Source organism: Hakea prostrata, chromosome 1 (assembly GCF_041222555.1).
Source record: "Hakea prostrata isolate BN-2017 chromosome 1, UWA_Hpros_2, whole genome shotgun sequence".
NCBI classification, from domain to species: domain Eukaryota; kingdom Viridiplantae; phylum Streptophyta; class Magnoliopsida; order Proteales; family Proteaceae; genus Hakea; species Hakea prostrata.
The window spans coordinates 72,406,254-72,430,554 of NC_142600.1; the positions used below are offsets into that span (position 1 = coordinate 72,406,254).

Consider the following 24,301-nt stretch of genomic DNA (forward strand, 5'->3'; position numbering starts at 1 on the left):
GGCAGGAAAATTAGAAGTAACTAAATAGGAAGTACCAAAAATAGAAAGCAACTAAAATAGAAACCTAAGCTAAAATAGAAAATGATGTTCTAACACTCCCTCACAAGCTGGAGTATCTACAAAGAAAGCTCCAGCTTGGACAAATAAGAATAAACTTGAAGGTTAGCACCAACTTTAAACTGTATGGCAATAGCAGACGCTGATAAACACTAAGAGAACTTCACCCAAAGGCAATCAACATCAACTTAACCCCTCAAAAAAAAAAAAAAAACTTCAATTCTTCATGTTGAATAAACCATCTAATAATGAAAGCCATCGTCAATATTAAAGACGAACAAAATCCATTAGTAACATCAAAGGTACTATCCGAATAATGCCAGTAGTATGGAGGAATCTCCACACTAACAGATACAAAATTGTAGTTGCAATGTCCACACATGACCTCTTGCAAGAAGCAAAGTAGTAGGCAAAGGTATGGGTAAGTAAAAGACAATATTGGTCAATGCGGTTCAATAGGTAGGTAAAAGGCAATATAGGTTACTGCGGACCAAGTAGGTAAAGTTGTAGTAGTTACTACGGACCAAATAGGTAAATGTTGGGAGACTACAATCTTAGGAGGATAAGAATCTTCACAAAATAATATTCTTCAACAAATCTTGAGTAGATATAAAATAATTTTCCAATCTCCCCCTCACATGTAGCATTACACATGGATGAATAATGACAACCAATATCTAGTATGGGGCGATCCAAGTGAAACAAACCTGAATCTCCTTCTGAGGTGTAGTTGTAGGTGAGAAAGTGATACCAGAAAATTACAGAAGAAGAAAAGAGGAGATAATGAGGAGAAAAGAAGAGAAGACGCAAGGGGTAGAGAGTCTAAAGACAGCTTCAATAGTCTGCGTCTCTACCCCAAGAGCTTTATTTATAAATGAGAATTATATCTCTAATCAGTTACTAATTTGAGTGCATTCCAAAAATAAAACACTGCCTCGCTAAGTTTCTAGAAACAACTCTCAAAAAGGAAAGAAAATATAAACTAAAGCTAGTAAAGAATTAATAACTTTCTAATCCAATAAAGTACACAATACTTTCTAAATTTGTGACTACTTTTCTTCCAAAACAGAACTTTCTATTTCTGAGATAACTTGTGCACCGAGAAACCACAACTTGCTCTCTAAGTCACCAACAAACCACCGTAACACCCCCCTCAAGCTGGAGAGTTTTGATCACCAACTCCTAGCTTGCATCATCCTTCTACAAAGGCTGACCAGATAAAGACTTAGTGAAGATGTCTCCAACTTGTTCAGCTGAAGCAACATGTGGTGTAGCTATAACTCCTCTCATCACTCCTGCACAAAATGCAAATATGCTTCCACGTGTTTGGTCCTCTCATGAAACACTGAATTACTAGCAATATGGATGGTTGCTTGATTTTCACAAAACATCTCAACTGGTTTCTTCGACTTCAATCCCTATTTCTTTCATGAAAGACCTGACCCAAAAAATTTCAGATACCATGTGACCCATAGCACAATACTCAGCCTCAACACTATAGCAATCCACTGTAATTTGCTTCTTACTCTTCCAAGTAATCAAATTCCCTTCAAGGAAGTACAATAACCAGAAGTTGACCTCCGATCATCTTGCGATCCTACCCAATTAGCATTTGAATAGGCACACAACTTTAAATGAACATTTTTTTTTTGGGGTACACAAGCCCTTTTTTTGAGCCTTTTTCAAATACAATAAGATTTGCATTACAACATCCTAGTGAGGCTTCTTAGGTGAATGCATGAATTGGCTACAACATATGACAAATCTGGACGAGTCATAGTAAGATATATAAGTTTCCCTACCAATCGTCTTATACGTCTGAGGATTCGTCTATCCTCTTGTCCATCCTTAGTGAGCTTGAGATGAGGGTCCATGGGGGTATCAACAAGTTTACACCCAAGCATACCAATTTCAATCAGCAAGTCTAGCACATACTTCTGCTGGGAAAGACTGATCCCATTATTGCTTCGAAGATTTTCAACTCCAAGAAAATATTACAAATGCCCCAAATCCTTTATCTGGAACTGTGCACTAAAAAGCTTCTCTTCTTAACCTCATCAATGCCTGCACTATCACTTCCAGAAAAAAATTATGTTATCCACATAAACAATTAGTACCACAATTCTTGACTTTGTCTATCTTACAATGATAGAATGATTTGAATAACATTGGGAAAATCCTACTTCAAATAGTAAGGAACTAAGTTTTTCAAACCATGCGCTTGGCCACTGTTTCAACCCATAGATGGACTAATGACGTCGACACACTTTGGTAGAATTCCCCTTGAGCAACAAACCCAAGAGGTTGCTCCATACACACTTCTTCAGCCATATCTCAAGTTAAAAATAATTTTTTAAATCTAACTGATAAAGAGGCCATTCTAAATTAGCTGCCAAAGACAACAAAATACGCATAGAATTTAAATGATCTACAGGAGAGAGTCTCAAAGAAATCCACACTATAAGTTTGCGTATACCCCTTTGCAACCAGCTGCGCTTGAGGGCGCTTTATAGAACCATCAGACTTATACTTAACCACAAATACCTAATGACATTTCACAAGATCCTTACCTAGAGGCAAATCCACAAGAGTTCAAGTATCCCTAAATTGTAGGGCCTCAATTTTAGATTCCAAGCAGCTTTCTAACTTGGATCAGAGAGAGCCTTGAAGTATGTAGATGGAATAAGAATAAAAAACAGAGATGTGGTAAGGGTACGATATTGATCCGACAATTGAAGAGTATTAAGATGATGAGAAATAGGATATGCCACATTAGAACATTGGGAACAAGAATATGTAAGTTTCCTCAAAGTAATAGGAAGATCTTGAGGATTTTCAAACAGTGAAGGAGGATCTATAGAAGTGATATTGACGACTGTACCATCTAACTGTTTTTGTTTCTTCTGCCGATGATAGACTTGCACTGGTGGAAATTGAACCAATACTTCATCTTGGCCACGAAGTTCAATGGGTTCTTCAGGGGTTTCATAGTTTGTTCTTCCTCAAGCATCTCAAAAGGAAACGATACTACCATAGGTAGGGGGGGGTCAAACCTATCATCTTCAGACAATTGATTAGGGTCATAATACGATGTATCTTCAAAAAAGGTAACATCTGCTGTGATGAATTAACATTTGGTGGAGGGATAAAAAACTTTATTCCTTTTTGGTACCAAGAACAACCTAAAAAATGCACTTATGAGCTTTGGTTGAAAACTTATCCTTTGGTTGGGGTAGAACATGAGCATAACATACATAGTCAAAAACTTTAGGTGAGACAAAGTAGAGGTAAACCGAGATACACAATTTGAAACAATATTTGATCTTGCAACATTGAAGATGACATTCTATTTATTAAAGTACAAGATGTAGGGATAAAATCACACAAATATTGCGCTTAGGTATACTCATATGGAACATAAGGGACCTTGCTACTTCTAACATGTGCTTATGTTTCTGGTCGGCTACACCATTTTGTTGGGCTGTGTATGAACAACTAGATTGATGAAGAATACCTTTAGAAGAACATAGATTAGGAATCACATTTAGCACATACTCCAAAGCATTATCAGTACAAAAAATCATGACAGATGTATTAAATTGAGTAGAAACTAAAGCAAAAAAAAATCTGTTATAATTTTTAGAGCTTCACTTCAATCCTTCATTAAAAATAACCAGATAAATCTGGAGAAGTCGTCTACAAAAATGATAAAATACTGCGAACCAAAACGATTAGGGATACAACAGGGTACCCAAACTTCTGAATGTATTAAAGAAAATAAACTTGTACTCCTAGGTTCAGTTCTAGTGGTAAACTTGTCCTATGATGGTTACCTAACTCACTTGCCTCACACTTTATTGACATGATATCCTTACAATTAGGAACAACCAACCTAAGCCTACTAGGAGAAAGATGTCCTAAACGATAGTGCCAGTCCAACGAGGACACAATGTATGTTTTCGCAGCAGAGGTGTCAAAATCAGTGAGATAGTACAATCCATTTGTCTCAATTCCTCCACCAATCCTCCTTTTGGTCCGAAGATCCTTAAATTAAAAAAAAGACGAGAAAAACAACCCAAGACAATGTATGGCTCTAGCAATATGATTGATAGAAATAAGATTTTACTAGAAAGTGTGGAACATACAAAACAGATAAAAGGTTCAAATTTAGTAAGGGGGATACACTCCCATTGCTGAAAGCGGAAGACTTTTCACCAATAGCCATAACATTAGGAGTAGGTTTAAAAAACTTAAAAAAATTGAAAACATGGATGAAATACCTGTCATATGTTTTGATGCCCTAGAGTCCAATCCAGGAATCCAAAGCATAAGACTTGGTAGATATACTTGTTTATGCGAGATTGGTGGTGAATGTGTTTTGACTCTGCTCTGACTGTTGTAGGCACTTTAGGATTTAAGACGAGGAGCTTGTAGACGCCAATAGAGAGGATATAGATGAGTTGTTTTTAGTATTCTCTTCAGTAGATGTTGTCATATTAACATAGGTTTTTACCCACTCTGGCTGGCCATGTTTGTCCTAACAATTTTCTTCTGTATGATGCTTGCCACAGTAAGAGCACACTCGATTTCCCTTGGATAAATTTGGGGGGGGGGGGCGTTCAACCTCCTCCCCTTACTTTACCTCGACCAATGCTTCTTCCCCATGAGGGAATAGAGCCACAGCTATGGCTTGCAACCATTGCTGAATTATCCTTGCTTCCTTGTGTACTCTTTTGTCTACTAATACGTAACAACTTGTAGAAAGCATCACTTAAGGTAGGTACAATTTCAAATGTTAAAATTTGACTTTTTCCTGCAAAAATTCTGGATCCAAACCTGCCAAGAATTTTTGCACATTAGTAGTAAGAGGCTGACGTTGTTGCAGTTCTTTAACTAATTCTTTAAATCCACTATAATATTCCATCATGAACAACCATTTTGAGAGTAATTGAACATCCAATCATCAAGATTGACAAAGCGACCAAGGCGGTGGAGAGCTTCTAAGGTGGCAAGGCAACAAAGCGTCAACGCGATGACTAAGTGATCAAAGCGTTCTACTGTTATTTTTTAGGCAGTCAAGCCATTCTAGTGTTAATTTTTTGATATTTGATCCAAATATCAATAGTTACATAAAATTCCTAGCGTTTTAAGCAGTGTTGTCAAAGCATCCAACTAGGTGCGCCTAGGCATCAAAGAGGTTTTTCAGCCGCTTTTTCGCCTAAACACTACCACTTTGTCGCTTTGTGCGCTTTATTGCCGGTTAGACACTGAAGCAGCCACTTTTTTGACATTTTGTACATAAATTTTTTTTTTAAAATCAAAATTTATTCTACAAAACCATATAAAGAAACTTCGAGGCCCAAAGTGACTTAGGACCTCTACAAGCTCTGAGGGTGTTGCACCCAGACCCCTACCGGGGCAGCTTGCCCGGACCCCATGCCCGTCGGCAACAGATTGTGTAGCATGAGCTATACTCAACATCGGGAATCATGAATCATTTGATGGACAATGACTAGAAAATGGGAAAAATAAATTTTTTAAATTTTTTTTCCCTTTTTTTTTTTTTTTTTTTTTTAAAAAGTAAAAAATTCGATCGAAATGAACATTTCGACCTTGGAAAAGGTCGAAATTTCGACCGAAACTGGATACTTTTTTCCTGATTCTTGAAAACTCAATTTCGAGCCTCAAATGCACTCAAATTGATTTGGATTTTTGCATACTAGCTATTTCAAACATAATAAACACTATAATAACTACTAGTTTACTAAAAAACTACTGAAAATGTAACATCCAACATTCCAAGTATATAGTACATGAATCAGAGAAGAAGTTGTATTGTTATTACTTACAAGTTACAACTTACAACTTACAACTTGCTTACAAGTCTATTCTATTCAAGCCTCAAGGTCTCCCTCTTCCGTCTGCACCCCATACAAATGACAATATAACTCCCATGATGTTTGCCCCCGCCCCATATAGTTTTGGACATAGTCAAAAACTGCACCTCTGTATGTGGCCTCATCCACATGCATAAGATTCCCTAACGGTGGGAAGTTGTGAATCTCCAAAGGAACTGGTGGTGGTGGGCCTTGTGGCTGTGGAATAGTGTGGAAGATCTGCTCAACAAATGAAAGACCACCCTGCCCCTGGCTCTCAGGACTAGGAGAAGGATAAGGATACTGATAAGGTCGCAGTGGCTGACTCCGATAATCGATAGTGGGAGGGACACCATAAGCTCCATAGGCCGCTCCATAACCATAAGGCTCCAGTCGTGGGGCCGGCGGCCCGACCACCTGAATCGGATAGCCAGGAGGGACACCATATGGTCCATAACCATAAGGACCATAACCATAAGTCGACTCGGTAGAACCAATACTCTCCCACGACGGTATCATATGAGGACTCTGCAGGCCTATGCCATCCGGATCCTCTAGAGGTGGAGGAGTCTCTAGTATCATCAATGCTCATCGATCTCATAGATCCCACCAAGCTCTCGGCATCGGATGGACGGTAGGACCCATATGATGGCGTGTCCTCTGTGCTCCAGCCATGCTGTTTCCCCTTCCCCTTCCTCGAATATGTAGAGGAAACATTTTTGCCTCGAGATGCAGCTCCAGTATGGTCTGAATCCTGTGTCGTGTGGGTGAACTGACTCTCTCCTGTGAATCTCGGTGGTCGTCCCTCCCCCCCTTGACTCTCACGTCCAGCAGGTGGTGGTGGTGGTGGTCTCTCCCTAGGATCAGCTGAATCCTGATCACGAGGTCCCACACCCTCCTCATCCCCTCCATCATCACCATCACCGTCATCATCATCACCATCATCGTCATCGCCGGAGGCCTGAGTCACCTCATTCTCAGTGTCGGACCAGAAAATCAAATCCTCACTCTGGGTGGATGCACTAGGGTGTGGCACGAAGGGACGGGCGGGCTCTGCATGTGGCCTCCCCTCCTGGGCCATGAAGTCCCCCACATCAGCCCCCATCTCCTCTGCAATCTGACTATTGGGAAGACCTCCATCCTCATCCAGCAATCCGTCTCCACTATCCCTGATCCAGTCAACTACTGGGTTATCATCATCATCCATCTCAAATATGTCGGCCAACTCGATATTGGTGCTCTCTCTGTCCATCCTCGTCTAATATGATCCTCTCTCAGTCTCATATTATAGTGTAGGTAGACAAGGTCCTCTAGACGCTTCACACCCAATCGGTTGCGCCTCTTTGAGTGAATGAGGCTGAAAGTGCTCCAATTTCGCTCACAACCAGTGGCAGAACATGTTTGGGAGAGCACTTTGCTTGCAATCCTACTCAAGTTGTGTGAATCACGTCCAAATTGCAACCACCACTCAGCTGCAACAAACATAGACTCCAAGTCATTTTAATACTTAAATAACTAAATTAAAGATAGAATCATAGAATATAATAATTAAATGTATAATGTATAATGAAATAAATGAATGAACTTGCACTGCGAGGGCGGTTTCCCGTCCCGATACAGCCACAGCACGACCAAAGCTCCCAGTGGCATCCCTAAAAGCCTTTATCTAATATATAAAGAGAAAAAACAATAACTAGTTAGTACTTAGTAGTTACTAGTTACTACTTACTAGGTTAATGACTTAGTATAAAACTACGAATTGTGAATATCAAATGATTCTAATCACTATCTCACCTCCATAAGGATGATCGCTTGTTTAGTCGTATCCGGTTCGAACTTCTCCACTACGGTTTGGACAGCATCCATCAAATCTTGCCTCATCCCAATATTGTCCTTGTAATGGTACTTGGGATTTAAATAGTATCTTTGTGTAAGAAAAAGTATGTCATAAAAGGGAATAGTTAATGCTTAAGCCTTAATAGTGTGATAACATAATGAAAATTAAATTAAATACTAGACTTAAGTACTTAACAACTTAACAACTCACCAGCCTTATGCGGTGGATCTGCTGCAACATAGACTCCCATCTCTTGTTGATGATTTGAAGGACTTTCTTGTTGCCGCGTGGGTAGACTCGAGCAACTTGCTGCTTCATCCTATCTACTGCAGCAAATATGTGTGCTAGAGTAGGTTTTCTTTGCTGATCTACCATCCTCAACACATTCACCACAAAGCTCAAGCATCTTCACTACTATCCTCACATTGTGCCGGAAACTCTCATCAAGGATAGTCAACCGAGCTCTCCTTCCTCCCACCGATGAAGAACCCTCCCGGTTAAACCACTCCTCGATGCAAACATACTCCTAAGGCCGGTCTTCCTACTCTCAAAGCTCTGCAGGTGCTATCCAATTAGTAGCAAATCTGGTTATGCCCGGCCTCACTAACTCACCCCGACACTTGTCCCTCATCATCCTTAATGCATAGGTGTGGTTATATATGAAGGTGCTAACATGTCGAGCTTGGTCCACCGTATTCTTCACAAGCTTGACCTTTCCAATCTCCTTCAACATTAAGTCAATGCGATGAGCAGCACAAGGAGTCCAAAAGAGCCTATATCTGTCCATCCATCAAGGCATCAAGCCATCAATACAAAGTTATAAAGTGTACATGTATATGTGTAATGTAAATATATGTATTTACAAATGAAAATTAATACTATATGTTTAGACTTTAGATACGGAGTTCTCTTGCATCTTCAACCCGACTTTCTTGTAGTTGGAGCCATTATCGATCACAATTTGAACTACATTTTCCACTCCAACCTCCTTCACCACTTGCTTGAGTAATTTGTAAATGTATTTTGCATCCTTCTTCTCACCGGATGCATCTCCCGACTTGAGGAACACCTTGTCCTCCCATCACAATTCAACATGAAATTGATGATGGACTGTCTAGTGGGACCGGTCCAACCATCGACCATCGAGTCACTCCATAATGATTCCACATGGGCTTTAATCCCTTAATGTATTCATTTATGTCCTCTTTATGCTTAGGCAAATACACATTGTATATCTCATATGGAGTGGGGCCCCGTACACCACTCCCACCCTCGCCTATTTGCTCAATCATATCTCTGTAGTAGGGCCCCTGAGCTGTATGTGCTGGAACACTATGGTAATGCGCCCATTTGGAGAAAGCCATCCCCACTTTCTCCTTCACACTCCCCCATAAGTGCTTCAACTTTCTCTGTTTATGCTCAGGCCTCGCAAATAGGGCCGGATCATTGCGAAGAATCTCAAGATCCGGATCTGTAGGATGTGCTGAGGAAGCTCGACCCCTTGTAGGGGCCCGTGGGATAGGAGCCTCCTGCCTGACACTCTGAGACCTCCTCATAGGGACTTGGGAGCCACCTACACCTCCCATACCTACTGGCTCTCTAGAGGACCCACAACCCAGACCCCTCTGTTGCCTCCCCGATGTCATCAATCCTCCGTTGCTCCCTACTCATCATCATCGCCCTCCTCGACTGATCGGCCTGCGGATCGGGGTCACTGTCTCCTGGCTCATCCCTACCATAACCCTCAGGATCTGGAAGGTCATCTAAACAGGCATCCTCGAACTCATCCCTCTGTGTTCTCTTCTCTTTCCTCTTTTGCTTTCCACCACTAATATATGAGGCCATTGCATTCTTGACCTCTACAGGCACCTTTGGGCACCCTGTTACATCCCTGTTGCCACCAGCTAGATGCACCTTCAATCTAGTGGCCCCACCTCCTCCTATTTGTTTCTTGCAGTAATTACACTCACTCTTCCTCTTATCAGCTGTCAGTGGCCTTCCATGATCCCAAGCTATGTCTGACATCTTTAAAATAGAGTGCCTGATACAAGAAACACATACTAAGTATCTTGAAAAGCTCCACAATATGCTCCAAAAATGACATACATGCTTCTAATAATAACTTCCTATTTTTAAATATTAAAAAAAAATATGTATAACTATATAAGTATTTTTTTAATATATAAATAATTTTAAAATATATAAAATACACACTAACTATCTTAAAAATATCCACAACATGCTCAAAAAATTGCATACATGCTTCCACTAATACTCTCCTATTTTTAAATTTAAAACAGAAATTAATTATTTTTTTAATATTTAAATATATTTTTTTAATTATTTAAATATATATTAAATACAGTAAAATTACATAATTAACAGAAAAAAAAATTAATTCAACACCATCACAGCAATATGGTGTCTCAACTCTCACATACATCCATTTGAAGCTTATACATGTACTATACATAAACATTTTTAACAATATACATAATTTAGTAAATAATTTTTAATAACAGAAAAATAAAAAAATAGTAGGAAGAATCAAAAAATAATTTTGACACTAGAAATTCATAGATTATCACTCTAAAGTAAACATATATAAATTTGGAAGCAATCTAACATGATTTAAGGCACAAATGAAACAAAAATCAAAAAATGAGGAAGTTGGTTACTCACCTTGCAAGATTTGAGAAAATGCACAAATGGAGGAGCAAATCAAGTGTTTGAAGGAAATGGAATACTAGAAATTAGGTGTAGAATGGGATGAAAGCAAGTGAAATGAGCAAAAAATGCAAAATCAGGTCGAAATCACCCTGGCGATATCGCTCGAAACTGTCGAAACTCACGGTAGGTCGAAAATGAGCTCGATATTGGGTATTTTATAGCCTACGCATGTGTCGTTTCGGCCCGATATGGTATCGGGCCGAAATTTCGACTCGTATCGACCGAAATTTCGGTCGATACGAAACGAAATGGATACTTTTTGTGCCTACTACTCAATTTCGTTTCGAGTTGGATTTTTGCAGGCATTTCGATCGAAATTTCGACCATTTCGATCGAATTTTCTTCCATGGGTCATTGTTATGATGCTTGATGAGATGAACTTTTGTTTGTGTTATTTCTTTTTGGATAATTTTTCGTAATTATGATTTTTGAATGCTTTCTTTTTTGATGAATGTGACTATTGAATGTTTTTTTTTTACACTTATTATAAAAAGTAGTTGTATTGAAAATTTTTGACCCCAACCGCTTTGGTCGCCTTATTGCCCCCTAGGTGCTGCTTTGTGGCCTAATCGCCTAGGCGGAGCCCCAATCGCTTTGGTCACCTTGCTACCTTGACAACCTTGGTTTTTAGTATGAAACATCAACGAACTTAATGAAAATTTTATTCATATAATCAGTGTATAACATTAAAAAATGAACGTAGTCATTAACTTCAAACATAACATCAAAGTCAGAAATCAAACTTCAAAGTTTAACAACCAAAGGAGTTCTGTGAGGAAGAAGACTTTTGCAAGAGAGCGATAGTGATTTAGGTTAGGGTTCAGTTTTGTGAATTCATAAGGAAGAGTATAAGTTTCTTTGTCTTCTTTCTTCTTTCTTCTTCTTCTTCTTTTTTTTTCTTTCTTTCTTCTTCTTCTCTTCTCTTCTCTTCTCTCTCTCTCTCTCTCTCTCTCTCTCTCTCTCTCTCTCTCTCTCTCTTTCTCTTCTCCTTTTTCCCCACCCTATTTTACTTTGATTTGATTTATGTGTCATAGTCCTATAATAAATGGGTAAAACTAACAAATAAAAATCTTTAGAAGGTCCCACCATAGTTATAAATGAGGGCATGCCCACATGTGGAAAGTAAATGCTTGAGCTTGAGAAGCTTCTGGCCCGGTGGGCCCGTAAAACTCACTAGGATAAGCGGTATTATTAAACCAGACAAAGCAACAAGCAATGAAACCAAAGATTATATTCAAATGCAATTATATTCCATACCATTGACTTGGTATTTTTTTTTTACAAAATTAGTTTAAAAAATAGAAACCAATAAAATAGTCGCCTTGACGGCCAAGGTGCCTGCGGCTTGGACACATTGGACGACAAAGCGATTGCTTTATTGGTTTCATAAAAAGTGACGGTCGCTTTGCGATGGCTGAGACCGTTTGGACGCTTAGCTTAAGCGATGCCTTGACAACTATGCCAATCATATAGATCATAAACTCAAAATATTTTTTTCTTCACCAAAGGTTTTGTGCAAGTCCTCTCGTATTTGCTTAGATGTGTCATAAAACATAATGTTATTTGCAATAGGAGAATCAATGCTAATCCAAATCCATTCCTTGACTATAGTATCTTCACGAGCCCGCATTTCATGTGCAGAAACAATGGTTGTATCCTTTGAATCAACTTCGCAACAATCTTCTTTTAAGTACATTGATTTTCTTTGGGCATGAATAAATGCATATGTCATCTTCGTCCAAAGAAAATGATTTTCGGTTGTCATCTTAGTCCAAAGAAAATAATTTTCGGCTCCTTTCAACTTGATACTTGCAATTTGGAAAGGCATGCCTTCCTTGGTCAAAATCTTTTAAGGATCAGCCATAAAGAAAGTTTATATTTTAACTATTGACACTATGACAACTACAAGCATAGAAGATGTAATTATCTTCTTAGATTTTCATTCTTGTAACATCACAACTACAGTTGCAGTGTAAGGCTGCTGCTGCCACACACGAACCACAAAAGCAACACCAAGAGATGGAATGTGAATTAACCACGACCTCACTAGGAAGGCTTTAATGCCATGAAACAAACCAGAAATCTTCTACTGAGGTGTAGTTGTAGGCATAGAAAAAAATTCGAGGGAAACTCAAGTTTCGACTAGGTGAAAATGGGAAACTTAGGTGGGAAGGTAAGAAATTTCGAGGAAACTTAGGACTTTTTTTGTGCGAGTTTCGACAGGTTTTAGGGAGTATTTTAGGGTGAGACTCTGCATTTAAGCTAATTAGAGTATAAAAAACACATTGGCTATATTTTGCTAAAAAAGTCAATGTAGATATGTCATTTAATGTACATACAATCAATGTAGAATTGTTCGAGAAGTACACTATAAACTTAACTACTTAAGTACATAACATTCAATACATAATTTCTAACTTTAAAACATCAAATACAAAGTAACTGACAATATAAGGAAAGTACGACTCAGTGTCAAGAGGAGTGCCTCGGTGGATCATCCTATAAGTCGAGTAGTACTATGCCTATAACATCCCCTCTAAGCAACAAACATAGACATCCCATGACATATTATGCCTATGATTGTCAAGGTAATCGGCAACTGTAACTTTATACGTCTAGTCATCAACATGCCTAAGATAACCAGTCTGAGGGAATACACAATTTGGATAGGGAAATCCTGATGGAAGGGGTATTTGGGGAAACATGAAAGAAACAGAAAAATTGAAAATATGGAAAAGCTACAAACATGCAGGAAAAGTCACAGGTTTCCACGAAAGTTCCCATGTTTCCACGAAATTTTCCAAGTTTTCACGAAAATTTTCAAGTTTCCATGAAATTTCCCATGTTTCCCATGAAATTTGGGAATATTTTTTTCTCATGAACTAGCTGGTCTAGCAGGGTTGAATCAAGTTTCGACAGATTTCGAGGTTTCGATAAGTTTCGACAAAATTTCAATAGTTTCGATCGAAGCTTGGGATTTTTTTCGGTCCCCTAGTTTTTCGTTTCGAGGTTCCTAAAATGGGAAATTTCGGTGGAAATTTCGCAAGTTTCGATGGAATTTTTTTCTATGGTTGTAGGTGAGAAAGTGAAACTAGAAAATTAGAGAAGAAGAAAAGAAGAGAGAATAAGGAGAAAAGAAGAGAAGACGCAAGGGGTGGAGACTGCTTCAATAGTTTGTGTCTTTAGCCCAAGCGCTTTATTTATAGATGATAATTACATCTCTAATCAGTTACTAATTTGAGTACATTTCACAAATAAAACACTTCCTCTCTAAGTTTCTAGAAACAAGTCTCAAAAAGGAAAGAAAATATATACTAAAGCTAGTAGAGAATTAGTAACTTTCTAATCTTATAAAGTACACAGTACTTTCTAAATCTGTGACTACTTTTCTTCCAAAACAGAACTTTCTATTTCAAAGATAACTTGTGCACCGAGAAACCATGGCTTGCTCTCCAAGTAACAAGCAAGCCGTCGTAACACCAGGCAAGAATCTCCAATTTACCCTTTTATGACAGATACAATCTTCATTCTTCTAGCAATTCTAAGATCAAGAAATAATTCCCGAACTCTCCTCATGGTAGATTATAAGATGCATGCACTGATTCACAAGCTGATGTAATAGGAGTGCATCTAATAAAATGGTTAACATATATGTCCAATGGCAATTCGGTAAATTCTTTTTATTTGGCCAAATAAAGAATAGCATAAAAAAGAAGCTAAATAAAGAGAGGCAAGTAGCATGACCTAAGCAATGACCAAGTCATGAGAAATATACTAAATAAGGAAAGAACTTATGCTTTAAACAAAAGTAATAGGTGGAGCACTAATAATGGAAAGAGGGGCTGTATGGAGGAGTAATAATGGGAAAACAAATTTGGAAGTAATTATGAATAAGGAAACCCAAAAAGATGAAAGAATATCATGGGATAAGAAGGATATGGAATAAAGGAAGAGAATTTATGGTATTTATTGACCTAGAAAAAGCTTATGATAGAGTTCTTAGAGAGTTAATTTGGGAAGTACTAGAGAAAAAAAGTGTTGCAAGTAAGTTTGTGGATATAGTTAAGGATGTGTATGATGGTTTAGTGACAAGTGTAAGAACAATGGGGGACAAAGTAATGAATTCCCAATCATGGTGGGAGATCTCGCGAGATCTCGCGAGATATCTCGGTTTTTTCATAAACCGAGACGAGATCAAGGGCGAGATCTGCGAGATGGGATATCTCGCTCGAGATCTCGCCATATCTCGCTATATCTCGCCATATCTCGCCCCAAATCTCGCCATATCTCGCTGGAACTCTCAATTTTTACCAAATTTTTTGTAGATTTCAGCCAAAGTTTCACTTGCAACTACTCTTAGCACATCTACAACATCAAAGAAAGCTCAATCATCCTCTACTTGTCTTATGAACTTATGCGTTAATGACTTATATAAAACTTCTAACGGTTGTATACTTTTATCATTCTATTCTCGAAAGTTAAGATTGTAATACTCATATGAATGTTATCTTGATGACATCTAAGTTATTTGATGTATTTGATACACATGATTTTCATTTATATGCCTTAAGGTTTTATATTACATGTTATATAACCTTGCATTCTCTAATCCTACAGTATTAATGGTTTTGTATTATATGTTGTATAACCTTGCATTCTCTAATCCTACAGCATTTCGGTTTCACAATATGGGTAGACTTAGAAATCATACTTAGGGCTGTTTTCTCACAAATCCAAGGCCACTAGTGTGTTCAAAAGGCATCAAATAGGCTAAATACCAAGTTTTAGCCTAACTGGGACCCTAAAACCCACCGATATGGGCGACCGAGTTGACGCCCAAAAAATGGCATATCTCGACCGAGATCTCGCCGAGATGGTCGAGATCTCGGTTTTTCATGGTAGCGAGATCTCGCTCGAGAGCGAGATCTCCCACCATGTTCCCAATTACAGTTGGGCTACATCAAGGATCATCTTTAAGCTCATATTTATTTGCACTTGTAATGGATGAATTAACCAAAGACATTCAAGACGAGGGCCCCTAGTGTATGCTTATTGCTGATGATATTTGTGTTGATAGATGAGACTCAAGTGGGGATTAATACCAAGTTAGAATTATGGAGAGCATTTTTGGAATCAAGAGGTTTTAAACTAAGCAGAACGAAGACAAAATATAGTTTCTAACTTTAGTCATGATTGGGCAGACGATGCGGTGGTGAAACTTGATGATAAGGAGATTCCTCAGAGTGATTGTTTTAGGTACCTAGGCTTAATCATAAATATACGAGGTGATATAGAGGATGATGTTTCCCAAAGAATTAAAATAGGGTGGATGAAGTGGAGAGGTGCTTCTGGGGTTTTGTGTGATTGACGTATTCCATTAAATCTTAAAGGAAAATTCTATAGGACTGTTGTTCAACCAGCTATGATGTATGGTGCATAGTGTTGGGTTGTTAAAAATAATCATATGAATAAACTCAGGGTAGTAGAGATGAGGATGCTAAGATGGATGAGTGGCAAAACTAGGAAGGATTAGATAAAGAATAATCATATTAGAGTTGGTTTGGGAGTTGCTCCCATAAGTGATGAGCTTCAAGAAAGTTGTTTAAGGTGGCACAACAATGTTCAACGGAGACCTATAAATGCCCCTGTACGGAGAAGTGATATAATCCAGATTGAAGGAACTATAAGAGCTAGGGGCAGACCTGAGATAACCTTAAGAGAAGTGGTGATAAATGATATGCATAGCTTAGGCCTTGTATCTAACATGGCCCCAAACATAACTGATTGGAAGGCAAGAATCCATGTAGTCAACCCCATTTAGTTGAGATAAGGCTTATAGTTATTGTTGTTGTTGAAGAGAATTTATGCTAATTGAGTAAAGAAAAGTTGAAATCAGATAAAGCTGGTTAGTAGTGTGATAATTTTCGAGGAAAGCAAACAAACTGTCGAAGGGAGGGGGGAAAAAAAGAAGAAAAAAAATAGAGAAAAAGGAAGAAGAAGGAAAAACAAAGTAGAGGGTTTTGAAGGAAAACAGAAAAATAGATGGTGACATTCAACCTTAGTTACCAAAAACCAGGGAAGGAGGCAACTATACTTTGGTCTTGCAATAACCAACAATGTGTTCTCAATAGAAAACAAAGTAGAGGGTTTTGAAGGAAAACAGAAAAATAGATGGTGACATTCAACCTTAGTTACCAAAAACCAGGGAAGGAGGCAACAATACTTTGGTCTTGCAATAACCAACAATGTGTTCTCAATATTTTGAGAAACAAGAAAATAATTTGATTCAACAAGTCATGAACCAAAAGTTGAACTAGAAAATCCTAGCAAAACAGTCTCCACAAGAAAAAAAAAGAGGGAATAGGATGTGGTAACCAAACCACCAGAAACTTCCCAGATTGTGATTGAGTTTCCTTCAAGGCAGATACGATAATCCCTTAAAGTTTCAGCAGCAAAAGCATCGATTGCAAAATGAGGAGGCAATATATTCTTCATAACCTAGATTGGGAATAAAAGGGCAGATTGATCCAAAATATCAGAGGCTATTTCATGTGTCGTTGGAGAAGTTACTACCACATGATTATAGCAGCTATAAGTGGCTATGCGCTAGGTAGGTAAAAAATAAAACTCAGAAATTGATCAATGGCGAGAGAGGAGGCAATCCTTAGGCTGATTAAACCTACTCTGATACCATGTTAGAATTTCGGTACCTGTAATCAACTTAGGGACTGAAAGGAAATTTAGAGGGAAGAAGAGTAGAAGAAGACTGAAGAAGAAGAGAAGAGGAAGGGAGAGAGCTTGCATTTGTATTTTGGCTCTCCCCTTATTTTTTATTTATAATGTAAAATCAAGTCTTAGTATAGAAAAACTTTTCTAAACTGAGTTACAGCAAAAAAAAAAAAAAAATAGATATTGCATAGGATCTCCCAAATCTACTAAAAGGGAAACTAACTTACGGAATAGGAATTTTAGAAGTAACCAAAATAAAAAGTACCTAAAATAGAAAGCAACTAAGATAGAAAGTGAAATTCTAACATTTCTCAATGAGCACTTGATTTTAGTCAAAAAGATACAATTGGACACAGAAATGACGGGTCCTAGTTCTCTTAGTATCCTGAAATCAATTCAAATGTTTAAATTACCATCACATTATGACATTGATACGACCCTACTATCCTAGGAGGTGTACACTCCAGCATATAGGAGGCACACAGGTGATCATTTCCATCTAACCATGCGAAGGACAAAATTGAAGAACAAGGGCACATGGAAGGGACTCACTGGGGAGCTGCTACTTGTTGGGAATATTCAGAGGGTATGCTGAGGTGGAAAGGGGTTGGTTACGATTTGTTTGGGGTTGTGGTTTTTGGGTATATAAGGGTATACTAGCATATAAAGGGGGGAATGAACATTGTTTTAGGGTAAGTTTAGTTGCGGGTGAGAGGAAGACTCAGGTTAGGGGTAATTGGAGTGGTATTCAGGTGAGGGGAGGTCTTGTATTGCAATCAGTGTTTCCTAATCTTGTATTGCAGTCTTTGATATTGGATTAATTGAGGGAACCCATTTGCAGCTCTCTTCTAGCTCTGTTTGCCTTCAGTTGCAGCGTGTGTTTGTGGTGTGTGAGACCTTGTGCTGCATGTTGATTAGGCTTTGGGGGTTCTTTTTAGACACTCTCACCTGAAAACCTTTACATTGCAACCTTAGGGAGGCAAAGGATGAATCACACGAAGAAGATTAATTTAGATCTCGGCAGCCAAAGGCAAAATGCCATGAACCCAAAAAAGAAAAATAATTTTAGAACCCAGAGGAACTAAGTATTGGTGTAAATGAAGATGAGATGTGATAAATTTTGTATGGGAAATAAGTTCTGAATGATCAAATTTACCTAAGAAGAAGAGATGCTCAACCGGTGCAATCTTCTGCTCCTTTCCTCTCTAGGAGCCTGTTTGAGATGCTACGCTGATCTCATACAGAATGTATGGATGAGTTAAGGTATGCAAACAAAGTCAATATCTTCATATTTTAAACCAGCGGAATTGACAATAGAGTCTCGTCCTTAGGGATGGATAAACAAAGAAGAGAAATGGAATCAAGTCTGTCCTGTCCATATGCCTGAAATGGAGATCCCCTGTGAACTAGTTTGCGGACGACAGGGAAGAGAGGAGCAAGATAGGAGGATCAGGAAGAATGCAAACCCTCTCAAAGGGTTTTGTGGAAAATAAATAATGAAGATAATGAGCGTTTAAAGAGAAAATTGTAGAAGATTGCGCATTTACCATTTTAACCTGACTTACACATGTTTGAAGCACATGGGTTTTAAAACCATCGCAAATACGGCTGAAATTGATTTTCATAGAAAAATTTAAAACAGGTTTTGACCTGTTTTTGGTTTTTGTATTTTTTCAACCTTTTGTAGAGGCTGTACAAATTGTACCCTAAACTACCAAAAATATCTATATCGGTAAACATAAAAATGAAAACTATACAAACGGCTGCCTAAATAAAAATGGAAACTATACAACTGACTGCCTAAGTAACTGAGTTTTTGTTTCGCCTTGGATGGTAAGTTACGATTGGGTATTTAGCTTTGCTGCCTGGTCAGAACCAGAGAATCCTCTCTGTCTTTGCTTTGGGGTGTTCAATTGTCAATTAAAAAGAAAAATTAACACAAGTCAGAAACTTTCTTTTGAATATTATTTTCCTTTAGCTATCAGATCTTTTTGTTGAGATCTTTAGTGTTATTTGCAAATTTGTTAGTCCACTGCTTTTATTTGTTAAAGTATCTTCAAAATTGCTCAGTTCATGACTTTTTTTGGATAGTATTCTTGAGCTGATAGCCTTATATATTATTTGCTTGGTAGAATGCTTGTAGGAATGGATGGTTTCAGGGTAATGATGATGAGGAGCTTCTTACTCTGGCAAATGAGGTTTCAAGCATTTCTTAACTTTGGGCTCTTTTTGTATTTGATTAATTGTTCTGCATCTTTTAACGTGCATATGTGCCTAAATCTAGTATCTTTATGTGTTTAGATAGTGAGAGACTTCTGTAGTGCAGGAGAGATAAACATTGATCCAAGCCCTGGCACTGCCTTGTACGTTATTCCAGAAATTATGTCCAGGTATGAATTTTCTCTTCCTTTTCCCCCTTTTCAGTAAAAAAAAGAAGGATTTATCAAGTGTAAAGCTAGAGAAGTAGCAAAAGAAACCCTAGCAGTCAGTAAACCATATACAGCAATGCAATGGGGGTATTGGTTCTGATTTGAGAACCGATCTAATTTATGACTAATGGATGCCCAAAAATGATAAATTATCTTGCTTTCACTGCTATGCTGCTTTGTGAAAGGTTATTGTTCTGGAAAGCTCACCCATTCAGGCTCAAAGGAACAGCGGCCAGAATAATAAACTGTATCTTCTTCCTTGTCTTAGTGATGCGTCTAAATGCCAGCCTTTAAGAATTCCTGCAGCCTAGAAGGAGCCCACCACTTCAATGGTTCCTAGATATATCCACAGGCTCCCATTGCAGAGGGATAATGCAGCATTAACTGGTAATATGCATGCGACAAGACATTGAGATTTATATCTAAACCCTAGATGATTTTTCATCGTACTGTTGTGTTGAGATATGAGGAAGTCGTTTGAGGTGGGACGGCCATGTTCAGTGGAGGCCTTTAAATGAAATTGTATGGAGGAGTGATTAATCTTTATTAAAGTAACTAAAAGAGCCAAGGGCAGGCCTAAGATAATCTTTGGAGAAGTGAGAAAACATTTGCATGGCTTAGGCCTTGTGTCCAGTATGGCCTCAAATTGTTCTGATTGGAAGGCAATGATCCATGTAGCCGACTCCATTAAGTTGGAATGAGGCTTGTGTTGCCATCGTTGTTGTATTATCGCATTGAGCTACTTGAACTGAATAGTTTGACCTTAGAAGGGTCTACTGCGAGTCTACGACTGAGATAGCATAGACTAGGGCCAAGAAGTAGGGATTGTTTCTGAATCAGGGTTCGAGTCAGGCATGATTGAGCCAGTCCACAAACATTCTTATCAATACTTTTTTTTTTTTAATCTTTTAATCTTGTAGCCAGAGATTATATTCAGAATATGATCCAGCAGTCTGGTTACAGTTATTGAGTAGGACTGAAGCCTGGATGATGCTCCCATTTTGCTTCTTTGCATGAAATGAACTTCGGCTGCACTCTTGTCTGCTGGTGTTTTACACAAATCGGGGAGTATAGAGGCTGAGATGCAGTCAAGATTCCAGCTTCTGAACCCTTGCAAAGGAAACTTAGGTTTTGTTTTCCATGAAATGGCTTTTTACACAAATGGTTTTCCTCATTATTATATTTGATGAATTAGTTATAGAAAAAAACAGAACCACTGTATAGTCGACTTGGGTTTGAACCAAGTTTGGTAATGTACGCTGAATGCTACTGTCCAAACTTTATTATAAACATTAACTACATTTTTTTAAGCTACTAAAAAAATGTAAATGTGATTCTAAAACAATCGAAAATACCTTAGGTTAGTGAAATAAAAGGATACATTACTCACTACTCAATGTATAGAGTTTCTTGGTGGTCTGTGCACACCACAAGGATGTCAATGCACCTCCAAATGCAGCACATGTCCCAAGACATTTTCTTATGCCAAATTGTCCTGGTCATCCATGATAACCTCTTACAGTACACATTAAGGTATTGGTCCATTGAGACAGGAAGGGGTAGGATTGGTGATATTGATCCTAGGATCTGCGAGACACTTGGCCCTCCATAGGGCTCAAGATTAAAGTTCACTCTTTATTTTGTTATTTCAGTCTCTGATATGTAGGGGACAGTAGGGCCATTTATTAATAGTAATTTCATGTAACTAAGCTGGCCCACGATTTAAAGGTCCTGTTTTGGTAGGACATCGTTTAGTTTTGTTATTCGAGAGATTCCTCTATGGAGACTCTATTTCATATTTGTTTGGAAGGTTGTTGGAGAAGTCTTTTCACAAATAGGAACTCTATTTAGTTTCCTAATCTGAATTGAGTGCTACTGCCTTGGAGTTCTCTCTTGTTTCAAGCCTTCCAAACCCCTTCCCCTAGCTGATCCTTATGTACACCACTAATCCTGCAACTCCATTATCTTTAACCTTCATTGGACCTCCATTAGATCTCCCTTAAATCTGGAACTTGTATCTATTCTTAACTTCATATGTAACCATAAAATCAGATCCCCATCCATCAAACACAGCCCAATGTCATCCTTTCCGTTCCTTTCAAGTTTCAGCTCCCAACTCTACTCCTAACCCCATTGACCTCCTCCCCCTAGACATCCTCAACCACACCTATTTTGTAGGACTGCTTTGTTTCAACTTTCAACCCGAAGTTGCTGCAGATCTAGTATTCTCTTATCTCAGCCTTAAAGTCCTGCGTTTATTGAACTACCACAGCCTCCAGAAAGTCCATAAGCCCACCTTTGCTGATTATGTTTTAGTTCAAATATTGGTCATTTTTGGATTCCTAATTTCAAGGCTACATTAAGAAGTAGCTGGATGAACTGGATACGAGGAGATGCTGTTGATGAAGGAAGATCAGTACATGACACACCCCTCTCATTGTTGGGGAATAAAGTAGAAGAATGCAACAAGATGGGTGGAAATCAAGTGATTTGGCAAAAACAAGTTTTTGGCTGAATCACCCTTTGCTGTGTCCAGACTTGCAAAATAGAAATTCTTGATTTAAACTTGTCAAAATATGGCAGGTTTTGACTGGAACATGTGATTTGTATTGAATGGTTCAACCAGTTGCACTCAAAACCTGTTGAAACAGGGTCTTGACAGCAAATTTTAACTGAAACTTAATCTAATCAGCTCCATCAGACACCTGTCTCCATGGTGAAGCTTTTGGCCACAGTTTCTACAGCAAGACAAGACTAAAAGCAAGGTGCGAAATTTTGCCGAAACTAGGGGTTTCGCTACCCAGCGAAACTACCACAACCTTGAAATTTCACCAAAGGTTCGAAATTTTTATTCAGATTTTGACCTTTTTTGTAGCAAGGGTAAATATTGCCGTGAAATTACGCTGAGACTTCGGAAGATTTGCTGAAATTTCTGAAAACTTGTGATTTTTTGATTTCGCCATATGACGAAACACTGAAATTTTGGCAAGTTTTCTGCGAAATTTCTTACCATGACTGAAAGTAGGTACTTAAGGTGAGCTGCTGCAACATTCTCAACCTTTGTTTGGATTACCTGACTATGGCCCATTGTATCTTTCTGCGTTTTATTCTCCCTTCTTTCATCAGGTGTGGTTCTGTCCACTTCTTCTTGGAGAGAAATATGGGTACCTTGGCATGGCATGGTTTTACACACAAGACAGCCCCCAAGCTTGACCCAGTCTTCTATTTCTTCTTTCACTAATTATTTACAAGATCAGGCATGATGTGGTACTACAAGCAAATCAACCTTCTAGGTTAAGCTTTTATTCCTTTGCTTACTAACTACTAACAGTATGGGCACAATATGGTTTTACAAGCAAGTAAGCCCCCTAGCATGGCCCATCCTTCTATTGATGCAGATCCAGAAACCAAGTGCCCATCTGTTGTTAAAAAACATTCTTGGGTTTACCCAACTTAATATATATAGGTTGGACGAGTTTCTATTGTAATCAACCAACTTAATGGACCTAAAATATGGGTATGGAAGTAACTTACTTATTTACTTATATTATTTTAATGTGTTTTGGTTTAGATAAGTCGAACTGGTTCTATGCAGTTCAGTTTAAGATTGCATGTGATTATGACTTTATTTTGAATCTATTTTTGGTTTTCCAGTTAGTTTGAGTTACCTAATTGTTTTAGGATTGATTTGTGCCTTTCATTTTAGGTTAGAACCCTACTTTTGAATCTTTCAGCTGACGATGTAATAGGGCCTATTGTTGAACACGACTTTGATTCTTGAAATTGCTAACTGCAAGCTTAACTTCTGCCTTTCATCTCTGTGAGAGTTATCTAGTGTTTAAAGTCCAGACAACTGAGCTGCTGGTTTTCAAAGTCCATATTGCTGATTGTGGTGGTGCTTATGTCCAAGTACTGGTCTCCCAACATCTCCTGCTTACTTTGAAAACAGTCTTCGCAGATCTGCCATTACAAGCTGCTGCCTTGGTAAGGAGTTTGAACACCCCCATCCCTTCCTTTTCAACTTTAATTTTATTTTCGTTTTCGGAGACCCCATTCAAAGGTCCCAACTACAGTTTATATGCACCATTGGGGTTCTCCCAAATTGCCGATAGCATCCCTACATTGTAACTACCTTCAATCCGCATTGCTGCCCCATATTACCACCTTAAACCCTTAGTTTCAGGTTTGAACAGGTTGAAAAGCTGCAAATACCTTTCTAAAAGAGCATACACTAGGTGTTTTTTTGCAGAAAACCTGCCCAGCTGAATCCAGCCATCAGACTTCATCCCCTTTGGACCATATCATCCCCATACACAACTAACAAAACCATCTGAATCTGGTTGCAATCTGACCAGCTGATTTTTTGAAATCACCGTTCCACCCTTCAGTCCTATTCTACTAGATCTTCTGATTCCAAATTGGTTCTGATTGAGTTCGTGGAATAACTGGCCCCTAGTTGATCCTGTTCAATCAAATCAGTTTAGGGGTACCTTGATGTTGCCTCTTCACCACGTCATCACCTGGGCGCTGCTCGCCCTCGTTTGAATTGAATTCTTTCTGGTTAAATGATCTCTTTCTACTTGCTCTGGAACAATTAGGAGATTATCTGGGAGAAAAATGGAGTTCTGGCAACCACATGCTAT

General features: G+C 38.4%; 1 protein-coding gene across 1 annotated transcript in view; it reads left to right on the forward strand.

Moving 5' to 3' along the window:
* Positions 1-24,301, forward strand: part of LOC149029851 (uncharacterized) — a 76,751-nt gene that overhangs the window by 29,660 nt on the left and 22,790 nt on the right. Inside the window, exons 4-5 of the mRNA XM_089142193.1 lie at positions 19,362-19,427; positions 19,531-19,619. Of these exons, the coding sequence (XP_088998319.1) occupies positions 19,362-19,427; positions 19,531-19,619 (155 nt within the window). The remainder of the gene's footprint in view (positions 1-19,361; positions 19,428-19,530; positions 19,620-24,301) is intronic.